Source organism: Opisthorchis viverrini, assembly GCF_000715545.1.
Source record: "Opisthorchis viverrini unplaced genomic scaffold opera_v5_14, whole genome shotgun sequence".
NCBI lineage: Eukaryota > Metazoa > Platyhelminthes > Trematoda > Opisthorchiida > Opisthorchiidae > Opisthorchis > Opisthorchis viverrini.
Window position 1 is genome coordinate 1,505,998 of NW_008751670.1, and position 17,548 is coordinate 1,523,545.

General features: G+C 44.5%; 1 protein-coding gene across 1 annotated transcript in view; it reads right to left on the reverse strand.

The window, feature by feature from the left end:
* Nucleotides 1-17,548, reverse strand: part of T265_12767 (hypothetical protein) — a gene marked incomplete at both ends in the record, with an annotated part of 64,865 nt that overhangs the window by 6,412 nt on the left and 40,905 nt on the right. The window contains 7 exons of the mRNA XM_009165386.1: nt 4,983-5,303; nt 6,105-6,854; nt 6,956-7,081; nt 9,167-9,676; nt 10,516-10,719; nt 11,271-12,260; nt 16,034-16,810. Coding sequence (XP_009163650.1) covers nt 4,983-5,303; nt 6,105-6,854; nt 6,956-7,081; nt 9,167-9,676; nt 10,516-10,719; nt 11,271-12,260; nt 16,034-16,810 — 3,678 coding nt within the window. The remainder of the gene's footprint in view (nt 1-4,982; nt 5,304-6,104; nt 6,855-6,955; nt 7,082-9,166; nt 9,677-10,515; nt 10,720-11,270; nt 12,261-16,033; nt 16,811-17,548) is intronic.

Here is a 17,548-nt window from a genome sequence, read left to right on the forward strand (position 1 = left end):
CTGCATTTCCCGTCGACTTTCAAAAGCCGAACGTGGATATTCTCAGACTCAACGAGAAGCACTTGCTGTATATTGGGCTATCAAACGGCTTCATAAATATGTTTTTGGATTGAACTTTACCATTGCTACTGATCATGAGGCTTTGAAGTTCTTGTATCATCCAACGAAGTCTCTGGCGAAGTCATCTGCCGCTATGGTGCAACGGTGGATTATTGCATTGAGTTCTTACACCTACACAGTAGTTCATCGTAGTGCGAAAATGATTCCTCATGTCGATTTTTTGTCAAGAATTCTATCATGTGACTCTGATTCAAACAACTCAGATTGTCTACTGATTCAACCATTACCAGTCAAGCGGGATGTGCTTGTTGCTGACACTAAAGGATATTTCGCTCCCATTTTCTCTGCACTGCGACGTGGCTGGACGCAGCAAGAAGGACGCCGATTTCCTGCTTTTTACTGTCGCCGCGAAAGCTTGTCCGTTACTCCGGGTGGTTTGCTGTGTTTTGAGGATAGAGTTGTCATTCCACCGACTCAGCGAGCGGCTGTTCTTGCAGATTTACACTCTGGTCATCTGGGTGTCGATAAAATGAAATCCCTTGCACGCTTGTCATGCTGGTGGCCGGAACTGGATGCTGATATCAAGCATACTGCTAAGAATTGTGTTAAGTGTGCACATAAGATTCATAACAAGTCTTCACAGTGGCATCCGTGGCCAGTTACTTGTGAAGCATTTCAACGAGTTCATGCTGATTGCTGTGGTCCTTTCCTCGGTAAATACTATGCTTTAATTGTTATTGACGCATATTCCCGTTGGCCTGAAGTTTTTGTAACTACTTCTCCAAGTGCCGAATTCACTCAGCAAGCCTTGAGGAAAGTATTCAGCCACGAAGGTGTACCAGCTGTTTTGGTCACTGACAACGGCACACACTTCACTGCAAACTTCCTCGAGGAATGGTTGAAGGGTCTTTGTTGTCGACATCTGTTTACTGCTCCGCGACATCCCCAGTCGAATGGACTTGCTGAAAATTTTGTCCGAATACTTAAATCTGCTATTATTTCACTCTCTCCCACTACTTTTGTGGAATTGGACCGTGGGATTGATAATTTTCTAATGCAATACAGGAACGCCGTCCATTCCGTTACTGGGAAGAGTCCCGCGCTTCTATTTAAATCTCGTTCGTTACGTACAATTCTTGACCGTGGCAAAACGGCTGATGTTACATTTTTCAAGGGTAATGATTTACAACCCGCAACAGGAATAGTGCTTTGATCAAATGGCAAACGAATGGTCACAGTTCTCGATTTGGATGATCTCTCTTGTCATCGGAGCACATTGACCAGGTTGAGTTCAATACCAGAGGTCAGTCTGTTAACGGCACTCCTGCTGTTTCAAATACTAATGAGTCCTTTGTAGATGATCTTGTGGTATCCGAACAAAATGCTGTATCTGAAGAACGTACTACATGTGAAGACCCTGAAGTTTCTATTCCGAGAAGATCCGAAAGATTGCGGTCAAGACCACCACTGGACTATAAACACCCGCACGCTCATTCAAGGTGTGGCGGATGTGATGAACATGATTGATGCTCTATTCATTGCTCTATTCATTATTCTCTTGTTTTAATATTCCATATGCTGTACATATTCGCCAATTCGAATACATACGTGCTGGTTGCCACTCTTCGCTGAATTCTGGATTTCTGGTTTGTCGGGTTATACCGATATACGTACGAAACTTAATTCCCACAGGTATATTTCTGCTGTCGGAAAACTGAGCAGCGTTCGAAAACGACCAGTCCCAAATGTCTGATCACGTCCCGTAAGCATAATGATCCCCCAAAAGATTCGAAAGAGAAGAATAACTCTTCTGGAGAAATACACTCACTTGCAAATCAATTTGGTCTTCACGAGAGACTCAACTGAATCTCTACATTCTACAACTGAATGTGCTGCACACAGGCCGCCTCATGTTTCATTCGTTACGATATTCGAGATATCGCAGTACGTTTCCTTTATGAAAATAACTCTTCTTCTTTCTTCATGCAAATGATGCACAGTAAATTCAAGAAGGCTCTTCTGTGTGGAACAGGCACAGTTGGACTAGGATCACCAAATGAGTGGTTCTGGCGACAGTATGTATGAAGTGTGAGCACAATCTTGAGATTAGACACGTTAAAGCTGTTGTCAGGAGTCATCGGTGGTGCGTAATTCCAAATCCCGGGATATCGAATGGTGGTTGAGTTTAAAACCCTATATCTGGGTAAACCCCATCAGTATGTACGGTATTGGCCATTGATATGTTCGCTGAGCTGGGTTGTGAACGCTTCATCACCGGTGAAGGTGACATCTTCGATGGTTATGAGTAGAATCAATCAATCGGCTATAGACCGTGTACCATACGCACACTGGTTCCAGTTGCTACAGTTTCAACCACCGGAAAGTGAGAGAGTATGGGATGGACAGAAATCCAGGCCTTGAGGGCCTGGGAACAGGGCAATAACTTTGATGCAAGCGCGTCACCGACTGAGCGATTGGGCCATTTCCACCAGTGTCGTTAGCCAGGGTCTTAATCCATGGAGGTAGCAATTGTCGACCCAAATCGGTCTACCGGTTAGTATTTTCATACTTCACTGCCAGGTCATATACATGGTCGCTGGGAGAAAACAGATCTGCGAGGCAGACAATCTTCTCGCATGCGAGGTACGTGTCCCAACCAGCGTTATTTTCCCGATTCGAGAAGTAATCTCATCTTCAACCAGTCCACCAGAACTTATGCAACTGCTCAGGTGAACAAAGTTATCTGTCATGGCCACAAGCACGAGGTTTGGCTTGGATCCGACCCAGTTTTGTAGCAGCACTTTACACTTTGCAGGTTTGAGGCACCATGTGACAGAGTTACTCAGGTTATTTTAAGTGGCTTGCATTCTTGGGGGATCTGAACCAAGGGGAGCAATATGGTGTACATACTCAATTTCTGTGAGGGAGCACCCTGGGAGCATTTTCAGTCTCGAGGTTTTAGAGGCACCAACGTGGGACATCTGAAGGAGTGGTGCTGTTCAAGAATTCGTTTCGAGGTAAAGACATGGTCAATGCATCCTCGGCCAGCGTGAAACCCTGCTAGGTTCTTAAGAATCTGTCTCTCCTGATAATCGATCAACTTACGCAAAATAATGCCTGATCTAACCTTAGATGCGACGGATAATAGGCTAAGGCCACGATAATTTTCGCATGACGTTCATGCACCCTTTTTGAAGGCCGAGAAGACGGTCGGCGAGCTCCATTCGACTGGTATTCTGTTTTCGTTCCAAATCTTCTGTTAGACTGTTCACCAGGAACTCACAACCTTTTTTGAAGAGTGCGGGTACAGATCATCCAAGTCAGATGCCTTGCAGGACTGATATTTCACACTAGATTTCTGCTACTGATAGAGGGCTGGCGTAGATGTTCAATGGGTGAAAGTGCACGGACATTGTGTGTGCACGGGTTGTGGTACGATCTACTCAACCAGACCAACCTTAGTTCCTCATTGGTGAACCAAGTGAGCGTTCGTATTGGTTTGTTGACTTACTTATCCCCAAAATAGGTTGTTCAAACTTGAGCTACCAATATTCTCCTCAGTTACAAACTACACAAAGTGCCTAACTGGCCTTCTTCAATGCTTCAGTGTACTATATTTCTGCTCCGGGAACACCGAAAAAGCATGATCGTCTTGGAAAACAAGACGAAGGATCGTGATTCAAGGAACTAATCGTCAGAATGAAAGCCAAACAGCTTCTCTCTCAAGTAAAGTGCACAACTGTGTACCGTTAGAGAGAAGGATGTTCAAGAGGACAACTGCTGTACCTATAACAACCTTCATCATATCCTACCTAGTGACCTATGATCATTTGCGGTGTTTCTGGTGTTCCCGCGTTCAGGTTGTCATATCGGCTCTCACGTAAGCAACCATCTTTGTACCGTAGAGAGCTTTAATTTTGCTAGAATACATCAGTTTATCCCACCCCCTATCCAACACACTGGGGATCTGAAACTAATGGTTTGCGATGTACCCTATTAACGAAACACCTATTTTTATTTGAGTAGTTTGCCGTACAAACGTAGGACAGCGTTCCTTCCAGAGAATTTGCTCACACTCTTCCGCTGACTTACTGATTGGTAGAATGCAGGCTGGTAGCAATTCGCTCTATGTCAAGGAATGATAGCGTATCGGTAAGCCATCAAGATGGCATGTAGTTAAGTTGTTGAATAGTAGTCAGGTGTGTGTCCGCCCGCGAAGACAATCCTCCGAGACAAAGCCTCATACGATCGTTTGGGGCTGCTCAAACTCGGATGTCGTATTTATGTTCAGTTGATAGTCGGTCACAGAAAAATGAATGTAATACGATGACACGATAATAGAGACCTAAGACAACTCATGGATGTGATAACAGTGACTGAGCTTTACAATTGTGAGTTGGAAATGTGAGGAAATTTGAGAATTTTTAATAGAAAACCTATTCTGTAAGCGAAGTCAATCTATGCTGAAAAGCTAAAGAGCACTGCACAGCTGTTTCATTCTTAATCATTAGCAGTGCGTATCTGACGCCCTCCCGGTTAGTACTTTAAATACTTAAGCGTTCGGCCACAAAAAAAGCGTTGGACAAAAAAATTGCGCCAACATGTTAGTGGACTGAACTCATTGGCCTACGAGTGCATGGGTTGAAATGAATAACAGGGGGACACATTAGGCGAATGAGGTCCACCGATCAGCAACGCAATGACTTTTTGAGATGAGTCTTCTAGTTCCGTGGGACCGTAGTTAATATTCTCTATCCTCTTCAGCGAGGTGTCCTCAATTTTTACTGGAACGCCTATGATAATTCCATGGGAGGCACGTGCACCTGAGATGTCTCAGTCTGGGGGTAGCACTGGGTACAAAAAGAAACAGCAACCTTAGGGATGGTATAAAACGCAATTGCTGAATGGATGAGATCACTCACCTTCACAAGTTCTAACCGCGCTTGCAACAAATATCGATCTCCAGAAAGATTTGTATAGCTTTCAACGCCTTGCTCTAGCTGACCAAACCAATCGGACACCGATCGCCAAACTTCTGTGAGTTGATGGTGGGTATGTACGCTGGCTTCAACGCGCGCCAGTAAGGACTGAGCATGCTTGTACAGACTCATCTGGATGTTGCCCAGTTCAGGTAACGTGATCAGCGTGGAGCCATTATTGAGGGGGATGCGTAACTGTGCGTCATCGGGAATTCCCAACGCATGAACAGATTTCTCCAGGCAAAAACACCGCTCACCGATTGACTGGAACATTAGTAAAACAGGCATGTTGATCCGAAACACGTTAAACCATGACAAGAAGTACAGTATTGGGACTGTCACTCACCGCGCTATGTTCTGACATGAAAGGAACACCAGGACACCATGCTGTAGACACTGCGAAACCAAGCTAATGCTCCATGGAATAAGACAATAGACATTCGATGGAGCTCGATTTATTATTATACCATAATACTGGAAAAAAGAAGCACGAGCCAACTTTACCGCGGCCATTCAACTGCTTTACAAGCAGCTATTTCGTGAACTGGATGAGGCTCATGGTCGCGTCCATTGCAGATGCATACAAACTGAGATTTCCATGCTCACTAGGGACTTTTCAAACAAAAAATTAATTCAAACGGGCCAACTCACTGGATAGAAATGCCTTTCAAAAAGCTATATATTAAGTCGTCGTCATTAAACTGTTTAGGGTGACCCGTGAGGTTACACAACGCAGCTTTATAGTGATCTTTAGGTCCTCCAGCCATAGAGATATATAGATATCTCTATGGCTGGAGGCGTGTGAAGGAGAGTAGATGCAAGTAGAGATATCGAATGTCTATCTGCTGAAATTTCAAGTCGCTCATGTTGAGTTGCGTTCATCAACTCAGTTCGCCCTTTGTTGACTGAACTGGCACTAACGAATGTGGACCGCTCAGGGAGTACCTAGGGAATACCCTAGGAAAGCAGTATAAATAAAAACGCCTCTTTATCTTATCAGAAAGGAGACGCATCAATCGCACTGGTACTCTCGAAACACACATGAGGTTATTTCAAACAAGATACCTGAACATATTTCATGATCTTGCCAATGGCTGAAAGGGCGTTCATCCTGACTGTCAGGGCATCTGCAACCAAAGTCTCCACCGCACATGGCCAATGCGGAAGCTGAGTGCGCAGCTCTTCAACAGACAAATCATCCCAATTTGGAACACAGTCTGTGCTTGGTTGGTTCTCTGCCAGTGGTGAAAAAGCAGACTCGATGGCATTTATTTCCGATTCCAGCTGCATCAGTGTACCGTGTAAGTCATTGCAAGTGCTAGTCAGCGATTCGACCAGGGACTGTTTCGCCTTCAGACGTTCCCTTGCAAGCTGGATATCGCCGAATGCAATAGACCACTGTGCCTGCGCGTTCCGAACGAGCACCTGACTGGCGGTTAGGCCAACATGCAAAGGAAGGCGGACAATGTAGCCACTTTGTTGTCCAAGTGCTGTCAGTAGATTGGAAGCCTTCTGGTTATTGACCAAGCTCGATGTCTGATTGGCCGCCTCTTCCAACCGGGTGAGTCGTGCCCTTCCTTCGGGTTGAATTTGCTCGGTCAGTTGTGCCAGCCGATCGTTGGCTTCTTTCAAATCCACTGTTGTTAGCTGTCCATCTGGTGTGATGACCGAGGTGCTAGAAGCCAAAGCACATGGACCACCAGAAGAAGCAAGCTCTGAAGCCATACTGAGCATCCACCATTCCTTCCATTCTTTCCAACAAGCCAGTTGAGATTCCAAATTCTCTTGGCTCTCTTTGTGGAATTCGGTGATTTTCTAAAACAGAGTTGACAACATCGTTAGCAAATAAAAGTGACCCTGAGTATCACCGATTGCAAAAAACAGCCAGCCAAGTGTGATGCAATAGGTGAACTTACCTTGGACTTATCAATCAAATCTAACACGCGTTCAAGATGATCCGATTCACTGGTCATTTCATGCTCATACTGTTTCAAAACTGATTGAACTTCCGTCACCTGGACGATGGATTTGTTGAGGAATGTCTGAAAGGTAGTGGAAAGCATTTTTTATTAGGAAATGACGGAATGCTCTAAAATATACTTTCCTCATACTGTGGCTCTGTATACAGCTGTCCTTGCCTCTCGCAAACCACGTTCCTGTACAAATTACTTGTCGGCCCTCTAGCTCATTATATCATAAAAAATAATCAAACTCGTCTATCTGTGATACCCTTTTGATGTATAACCACCCGAATGAAGCACAAGGGCTAGAATACTGTCACGTTGCCCAAGTCCACACAAGGGCGGTCAACATGCTGAGGTTGGTTTGGAACCACGGACCTTCCGCTCAGCAATCTGGCGCATTAACCACTGAGCCATCTCGACGTCTCGTCATAGCACATCCCCTTAAATATGCGTCATTGGTAGCCCAAACCAGAACAAATCGGTCCCACAGACAACATGTTTCAGTGGACATTGTCGTAACGTGTGTACTGTAGCGATAGTGCTTCCTTTAATTCCCCTGCAACGTGATCTCGGTTTTGACTTCGGTCAGTAGCTGCAATTTACTATACCGACTACCTTAGTTTGCCCATTACTCGAATCAGCCGACTTGATCTCACAATTCTGACCTTGCCATTCGAAACATATGGTTTGACCCCGAACGATGTGCAGGATGATGTCATCGCAGGAAAAAACACGTACATCTGGACTGAAACTAGTGTTTTACTGGGCAAACTCTGGTTTAAAGACTTCCCGTTAATTCGGCCTATAGCTTTAAACCGATTTGAATGAAGTTGTCCAACGCTGCGAGTCACACAACTGGCTGGGGGTGGCTGACATAACAAAGATGTCCCGCCCCTCAAAGCACTTATTATTGCTGGACCCATTTTTCACCGAGACAAAGGATCTACGGCGCGATCTGCAAAGCAAGCTTCTACACTATATTTTCTCGATATCAACTCCAGAATCGCGGTTGAACAATGATTATGATAAGAGTCTAAAGACTATTTCTTCTAATAACCGACCATGCGCCGAAGAACATGAAACAAGGTCAGGGTCTTCTAAGCTTCGTTCACTCAGACTGGGTGATGTGAGCTCAACTCTTTTACCAATACGCCTGTAAGCCCGAATCTCTACCCGAAGTCCGAAGAATCTTGTTCACTAAGTTGTGAATCGGCCCTCTCTTCCCAGGTTTGATCACGTACGCTGCAGGAATACGTAGACTAATTCAACTCTACTCCTGCTTCTTACATCGCCATTAATCTTCTATCGTGGTGTACTCAATGGGGTCAGACTCAAACCTATTCTTCTTTCAAGTCTCCGCGATGGCAGTGAAGCATCAATGTTAACCTTGATGTTACTGTCTCTGATGATGATGAACTGGTTCAAGAGCCAATCACAGATGGGATGTGAGTTGATAAAGTACTCGCAGAACGTACAAGCTCACTACAAGCTCCGTGGACCTCGTGGAACCTCTGATCGGTACCCTGTCAATCGTGTATTCTCTTCGCGTGATCAGTCTTTCACAGCTTCCCGACAGAGATTCGTCCATAAATGCCGTCCCACTGCAGACAATGTTGCACTGCTGAAAGTTAAGTTTTTGCCCTCATTTAATTTCACACACAATGAACATTTTTTCTCGACTTCGATTGTTGGAATTCACATAGATAAACTGAAATGCAGGGGCTTCGTGCGTCGTTGGATCAAACACAGGATAATTCAACCTGAGCAGTTTCTTAGATAGGTTTCACTTTTTGTGATACTGTGTTGAAGTGCTGAGTTGACCACAAACGAAATGTATTGAGCTAGGAGATGACAGACAGAGTGTTGGTTCAGGATACAGGAAAAGCAACCATAATTGGTCGCAATGTTTTCGGGCTATAGGCGTTACTTAGTCTGGTAGTTAAGTATTCGAACTCGAACTGAATACCGAATGCGATTGGCTCCATTATGAGCTGGTGGTCAATTAACGACCGATCCGTTTGACAACTGAGTAATATTTACAGACGGTATCGAAAACATGAACGCATTAATCAACACACAATTAGAGGGATATCATAAATCTATTATGGAAAAACTTGAAGGTATGAATCCCTGCATAGGATATGCAGCAAAGCAACTACTCACATCCCACCAAGACACGATCTCCTTCTGTTCAACAATCATCTCCTCCAGACTTCTCTCCAAGCAAGCCTGTTCTTCATTCCGAACATGCGTCTGACTCGATTCATCCTCCTTCGATACTTGGAACAAGGAACGTTCAACTTCTATCCACTTTGGGTTGAAAGGCGTACTTGACCGAAACTCCTCTTCAACCTGCCGTAAGTTGTTGACAATCCATTGTCGGTGGGTCATCTCAGTTTGCAGCTGGTTGCGTCGCGTGACAAGGCATTCCCAAGCGGCCTTGAAATGCTGGTCAAGCTCCTCCGATGCATGTTGGACTGTGAACAGTTGTTTCTCAGCAGCTTCCACGCTTGCGGCACACTCAGACATTATATCTACGCAACCATCGGCACCGATTTGAGAGAATTTCGAGAACAGTTCCTGGGTTCCTGTTAGGACAGACTTGTATTGTTCAAAACTTTCTCGGTACTCTGGAATCAACTGATTGTTTTGAGCCATTACTTCAGACAGCTCCTGAAACAAAACGGAGTATATTTAGAATTATTACTGTTAGTTTCATGACAGGCACCATGATGGAAGTGCTGGTAACTAGTCTATGCAGGACACATATCCGGCATAATGGTCTTCATTCTGGGATTGCGAACTCGATTGGGGATATCCGGGAGTTCATGGGTTCGAAAGTCCCAGCTTGAGCTTCGTGAGATGCGCACCGTTAGTGAATCCAAATAAGAATGAAACAGGTGTACAATGCTTCTCACCCTTTCACCAGAGGTAAATCTCACGAAGCCTTATTCGAAAATTACCAAAACACCACACACTACTAACAATCTGCAATTAGTATAAAGAATTCGCGCAATAGGTGAAAGTTCCATTCGAGAATTCGTCACCCATGGAGCAAGTCAACACAGGACCACGTAATATGGATTCCGTGGTTAAAGAATGAGCGACACTATATCCTCTCTAAATCACAGTTAGTCACACTGATGATCAGCCGCTCGTGCCCAAGAGTTTAACTGTTCAAACTATCAGCTTGGTGGTTGCGGGTTCTGAGCTCCCTTGAAGGAGCTTCGTGAGATGCGTACTACCGATGATTTTCAATAATAAAAAAACATATATACAGTGCTTATAGGCTTCTCAGCATAGATTGACTTCAGTTAAAGACATTCGTATCAGGTCACCACCAACACACAGTATATTTGCACAGTGTCCCCAAAAGTACCGTTGATCTCAAAGCCCGAAACGGAAACCGGCGTAAGGTGGGTTCTAGGCGATTGGCTGAGAGAGCAACACGCAGATATTTACTGTACGGAGGTTGGGTTATGCATATCAACATACCCTGAGATTCCACTTACTTGCATTGTTGCCAAATGTGATTGGACAGTAAACTGATCCAACCGTTCTACAGTCGTCCGGTCCTCAGTTTCTGACGACGCATCGTAACTTGGTATCTGGTCCAATCGACCGCGACACCCTTCCAGCCACGATTGAATCCGCGTATAATACCGGTCGATCCGGGACTTGACTGTATCAACCTTGGATAGGTAATCAACCGCAATCTGTACAGGTGCAAAAGTGACGAATATGAACTGCAGATTCCGTGGGCTGTGAAGCCTAAATTTCCGAATGCTATTTGAATGCTGACTAGCAGAGTCAACCGAAACACTGATCATTTACTGAACCAGTAAAATGGTCGAAATGGGGATCTTCCGAACTTGGTTTTTGACCAAAGAGAAGGAGGGATTTCGAAGTTCACAAATTTGGCTAGATAGTAATTCCTCTGAAAACACTTTTAAGTGCAGGGTGGATGTGAGAAATTAAGGTCAAACTAACCGTCTGATCTAGTGGACCAGACATTCGTCTAGAACTGAAGTTTGATATACCGTGTTTTGGTTCTGAGTCTTTCATGAATGCTGATGGGTTCGAAGAAGCAAAGCAACGACGGTTAGCCATAAGCATATCTCAAGGTCAGTACCATTGGAACAGTAAAACGCCAATCACACCATTTTCCGGATCTCTAGGAGGTGAAGAGTCAGTTTTCGCACGTAAGTGTGCGAAAGAACTTGGGTAGTAGTGGCTGTGGAAAAAAATGGAACAACTTTCCACTTACTTGAGCAGTATCAAGAACTTTCCTCAGTCGTTCTTGAAGCTGTTCTAGCACATGTGCACCAGTGATGCTCTCGTATTCAGGTACTGTCACCTCTTTTGGGACAAACGCCTCCAGTTCTTCATCCCTCCATTGGACTTTTTCAAGGGTCATTGGCAAGGGACCCAATTCTCCCATGATTAATTCATCCAGTCCATTGCAACGTTCCAATACCGCCCTCCAAGCTGCTAGTCGTTGCCGTACGTCTCTGAGATCTGTTAGGTGTGGCTGGGCACAAATTAACTGAGCAGTATTCTCGATAGCGGAAACTTTCTCTGTGACGCCTTTCACTTCAGAAACCAAAATCATGCTATAGTTCCTAATAACGGAAAGCGAATTGACCACATGGTAGAACTTTGTTTCCAGCCAGGCAAGCCGCGCACGTTGCGTCCTGACTTCCCCCTGAAGAGCACTCACTGCTTCCAAAGAAGTATCCGAGTGCATCAGTTCAAGTTGAACCTCCAAATCATCCAACTTATGGGTGGCATCTCGAGTGGATGGTTGTAAGGTTTCGGTCAACTGTGATATTTCATTGGTTAGGACTGATGCCGGAGGTAAGGAAACGTCTATTCTCGACCTGAAAACAACAGCGCGTCCGTATGATTCGCCGAGGTCCTTGGTTAGAGACAGAATGGTTTCGCCTACCAGTCCGATTATTTTCTCCACCTGCTCATGTCGTGAAACAGCTTTTTCCAAGTAACTAAGAGTTTCTTCAACCCTTCCAAAAAGCCGACCAAAACGTCGCCGAGTTTCTGTCAGGTGGACTATCAACTCGGGATCTGGAAGCCACACACTACCGGCATCTTCATCTTCTTCGTGAACAGGTTCTTGCGTTCCGGGAATCGAACCGTTTCTGGTTTTACTCTTTTCATGATTCAGCGCCAAGGGCTGGTTTATCCGGGAATCCAGTTCATCCAGTTCCCGTTTCCGTTCTTTGACTGAATTTAAAAGGTTCTGCAACAGAAATTTTAAAAATTATGAGGTGAAGTTAATCCAAGAAAAAAGATCATACGGTGCTTCGTTTCTTAGAAAAGCTTCATCTTGAACGGAACTTTGCTTGCGATCGAAATTTTTCGCAACGTGAGACCTTCGTGTTAGCATGTTTCTCTAGTAATCGAACAAGAAATACCCAGACAGAAACAACCACCGTGAGTAGCTAATCGTTTCGTTTATCGTGTTCACTCCAATTCGCGCTCTAAATACGCCAAAATTGACCATGTTCTACTCATAGAATCAAGACAAGGTGGGAAAACGTCGGCTTGTATTCAAATACGCTTCACATCATTTGTTCACAGTGAGCCGTGACCGTATGATACTTCTACTAAGGACACCCACAAGGAGCTACTTTTACGCCGCTGAAAATATAAAGGCTATTCTAACAAAGCGTTTGAAATAGTGCGGGGCCATACGTCGAGTGATATTGCTAGGAAGGTCACACAGTTCAAAACAGAGGAAATATCAACAAACAATGGAGGAGGAGCGATAACAGAAAGATGGCTCGCGCGAGAAAACGCTTCTCAGCGATTGGTCAGACTTGGAGAATGGATCAATATCTTCCATAGAACACGGCTGCCGAAATGCACACATATATTCTCGAAGTAATTGGAAATACTTCCATCACTTGTCTGATTCTGACTTTGCTTTGAGTAGGCACAATCCGTAGAGAATCCCTCGACTGAAAAAACAGTTTGCTAGGTTTCGACGAGTACTCCCACTTGCACACAAAGTTGATTTTGACGGTAGACTCAACCGAAACCTGTCGGATTTGGTTCCAAGTAGAACACAGGTTAGACGGAAACTCGAGGACTATGCCTATCTGATAAGCCCGAAGTGAAAGCGCGAAACCAGTGATGGGCTAACGAAGCTTTTTTCGGGAACCTTATGGGTAGCGCTACGTCTAGGGTTTGGTTGATGTTCATCATAGAGAGGGAATATCAGCTCACGGTATTGTAGGAATCAAGCGATTCACACTTTCATGCGGAACGTATGATTGAACAAACCACTCACTGGCAATGTAAGTCGGTGTGAAGGTGGGATCCAAACGTGACGGAACTGGGTTTCTGTTCTGCACTTTCTTCAATCGAGTATGCCAAATTCGTTGGGGATCTTGCGGGGAGTATCGGCTGTTTCCGAATTTCGATCCACCCTTCCACATGTGCTTTCTATCCTCAACTTTGAAATCGGGTTTCGTATGCTAATCCACAGTTTTCACATCACGATTCGAACAGACTGAGCGCTATTCAAGTTACGACAGCGCTCTCGCTAATAGGACAATCAATGTCAAGATTCCGAATGGCATTGAGGAACACTATTGCAAATTTCGTAAATTTTAGAGTTGAATCAATCAACTTTAACCAGCTGGGTCAACGGCTTTCCTGTGTGCAGCCGGTTACACATCCACAATGCTACTACTCAGATGTCTGTTTTTAACCTTCATCCAGAGTTTTTGTCCCAATTCAGGATTTTCCACGCACTCAGGTGCTACCTCTACTCCAACGTGTGTCTTATCGTGGGTAGGCCAAGACGACGCACAAGTCCCATACTATAGCCTCGCAGACCTTCGATGTGAGATCGCTTCGAAAGCCGGAACAACGGAGAAGACTCACCGAAACCTAGCAATCTTAAATGTTGACGACTGTTGTGTTTCAGAGACCAGAATTCAAGAACCGATCATATTACCCAATCTACATCTTCTATCCGCTACACCTCGACGTACCTACCGCTTGCTACAATCTGAAAGTCCTGTGACAATCACGCCTGGACTGGTGGACGTTGAAATCACACTGAGTCTGAAAACTCCCGTTGACTAGAGCCCAGTGAATTTCAAACCGTGCGCCATGATACCTAAAGGAACATTTAACGTCATGGGGTCGAATTGTTTCCTCCTCCTCTCCCTCCGCCGATACCCGAACCAAATTCAGTCCCGGCTGCATAGGAATGAAATTTACCTCCACATGAACCACTTGATTCATATACAGATGTAGTATTACTAGCCGAGAATCTGAACACCCAAGCTGGTCGACTTGTAACTGGTGACAACAACGTGGGGGGTACTCGGTGCAGTGATAGGAGAGTCTGGTGCAACCACGTGCGGATAATGAACTATTCCTCCCTAGCACCAAATTCCGGTGGTTTTTGTGGTACGTCACTCAATGCTCCCCATTTTCTAAACAGCGGTGGAAGCAGAAAGATCAAGTTAGTAATCAAATCCTGGTGACGAGGAGATGTCCAGAAGTGCAGACTTTTCTGGAACATCTACTTCAATTCTGACGCCTCGAGATGTGGAAATAGCATCGTTTACTCAATGGAACAGCCCAAAACAATGCATAAAGCGAGTTGTTTTAGCTTCACTGGCACAACCATAAGTGCTGAACAACTCTTCAGCCGAACTAGTTTAGGCTTTCTCAAACACCTCTTCCGATGACATCACAACCTACTAGTCACAAACTTGAGATGGTTTCCGAACTGCAGGGAGTCATGCATGAAGCTCCAATGCTCAACGACATGGCGCTACTTGGTCGTACACTCGATTACTGGAACTGCTCGGTACCCGGCAATCTACGTTCGCTCATCTTGAGCCAAATGCGGCTAGTAAGCTACTCAAAGTACAAAAATGAGCCTCCTCAAGAGAAAAAAATCAGAGCGTGGTGGCTGGACTGCATGGCCAAAAACTAAAGGGTGTTGTTTCAAATTATGGGAACAATCGAAAGAAAGTGACTGGACGTAAGTCGACCAAGCAATGAATTTAGAACTAGCCTGTCTAGATGCACTAGGTGTTGGAAAGAATGGTTCGAACGAAAAATGGTTCCATGTGCCCTCTGGCAACGTGTTCACAGTAGATCGCCAAAGTAAATCCAACAACTAGATCTGAAGCCACTTGAAGAAACTGGCAGTCTCAGGCAAAACAAGCCCCTATGCCTGGATGATCCTCCTCGAGTGTCGTTACAAGATTGAGGCTCAGCACTGGTCGGTCAATCTACTGCCATCATGGGATGCAGCCAAACCTCTTGAGATATATCACCTGATAGAAGTACTGCTATCATACTATTTACAATAAAGATGAAGGTACCACGTGGGATCCACTTCACCAAAGTTGCACATCAAACGGGATTCGAATAGATCTTTCGTGTATAATGCTATTTAGCCGAATATGCAGTGCAAAATATGTCTCTGTGGTCGACTGGATCGCCATTGAATCGGTGTTTTCCTTCGCAAGCGGTAGAACACATCATACCGATGTAGGCTAATATTGTAGGACGAACTCGTTAGGTAGTTGTTCAACGGTTAGCTATAAACAGTCCTCATGCATTGTTCTAGATGACATTCAACTACTTGGCTAGCTGGTGCAAAACAGCACACTGAGTAGGATTTCTTGGTTTGCACCTTTAACAAACAATAACTTGGTATCAAACAATTAAACGAGTGGTTTTGCGGAACACTATTCTTTGTGGGATTAATGTTATGAAAATCCAAGGGGAGTAAACATTTTTTCCTCGTCTTTCTTTGGCATCCAATTGAGCACTAATTACGGGAACCTATCTCGTTAAAAATAGTGTTAAGATATCCAATTTCACGAAGGTCAATAGAAGGTCTAAGGGAGAGGTGAAGTCTATCCACATCGAAAAAAGCGTAATCACCGGATACTAAGAAGCTTGTTTGGATCACCCTGAATATAAGGAATGACTTAGCAGGTAGAAATGCGTATAAAAGCTATAACAACCACTTACCGTGGCTTCCAAAACGAGATCTTGTTTCTCGGATAGAGTAGAAGGTAGAATTGTACTGGTTAGTATGTGACTTGTCTCATTTGCAGCTATCCAGCTGTCTTGATTCAATAGCTCCTCATTCAATGCTTCGAAAAGGTTGAGGACGTGTTCCACAAGCTTCCGTCGCTGCAGGACACGCTGCGCTGCATGCTTTGACTGGCTCCGGAGGCCATCAATCAACTGTGTTGCTAGCTCCTCTTCTACAGAGCCATGTTCAAGAGAGGCAACTTGATCCGCCAGACTACTTATGGATGAATCAATCTCACCGAACACATCTTCGCTGAATTCACTTTGGAAGCGGTTGCAGAGTGATTTCAGGGCTTGACGAGTCCAGTTTACGGTGCTGCACGATTCAGTGGGTCGCGGAGTTGCTTCACTGAGCACAAATTCCACCTCGTCAATTAGGGCGCTGACAGACTCCAGCACAAGTTTTGCATCTTTGCCAAAAGCATTCAGAGAATTCATCTTTTTCGATTCAGTTTCCAAAAATTCCTGACATTTCTTCAAACCCACGGAATGGATTTCCTTCAGATTTGGGACAGAAAGCTTTTGGTCTATTTCATCGGCGGTGAACACCGATAGAGAGTCAGATAATTCTGTCTTAAGTGTAGTTAGCGCCTGGTCTTGTCGATCTGAAAATGTCTGCAACTGCTGACGTCGAGAAAGGAACTCGTGTTGAAGCTTCTGTGAACCAAATGGATGAAAACCGGTAAAGACTTGGCCGAGCACAATGAAAAACTGGTCTAGCATTTTGGAAACGAAAAGTATTATATATTTTTCATGTACATTTTCGTAAAGGAACATGAGGTTGACGGAAACTATGGGACTGCGCCTAGCTGATGAGCCCAAAAAAGGGCAAAACCACTGGTGGGCTGTCAAAACGTTTCCAGGAACGTTGAGTAGTTCCATTTATGAAAAAGTATTTAGGAATGCTCCTTTGTGTGTCAATCTATCTATTTGTTTGTTTGTTTATTTGTTTATTTATCTGCCTATTTATGTGCCTATGCCTTAAACCATACAAATGGCATTCATACAATATTTTCAGTAACCGAACTGTAACAAGAATGTACAATTTTTGTTCAACAGGAACTAGTATCGCCAAATTAAGTGGGTATTCATCGGATCTCCTCTTGATCCTCTGCTAGCCGATATCTTTACGATCAAACCAAAAAACATTATTTGAGAAAGAAATATCATCTTTGTTTCACCATTTGAGATACGTGGATGCTATCCTCCTAATATGCGATGGGAACAAAAGCTCACCGACCATTCTGGGGTCAGGTAATCATGTTGACTTGCACACGTGACACCGAACGGGAGATATACTACTGTAAGGATAGTGGGATGGAAACATAGGAGAAGGCTTTTACAGAATCAGACAGTCCAGTAATTCTTTCAGCTTTGAACCGGTGAGAATCAAATGCGACCTCGAGCTCAACAGGGCAACGAAAATATGCACAGAGTATTTACTACCAG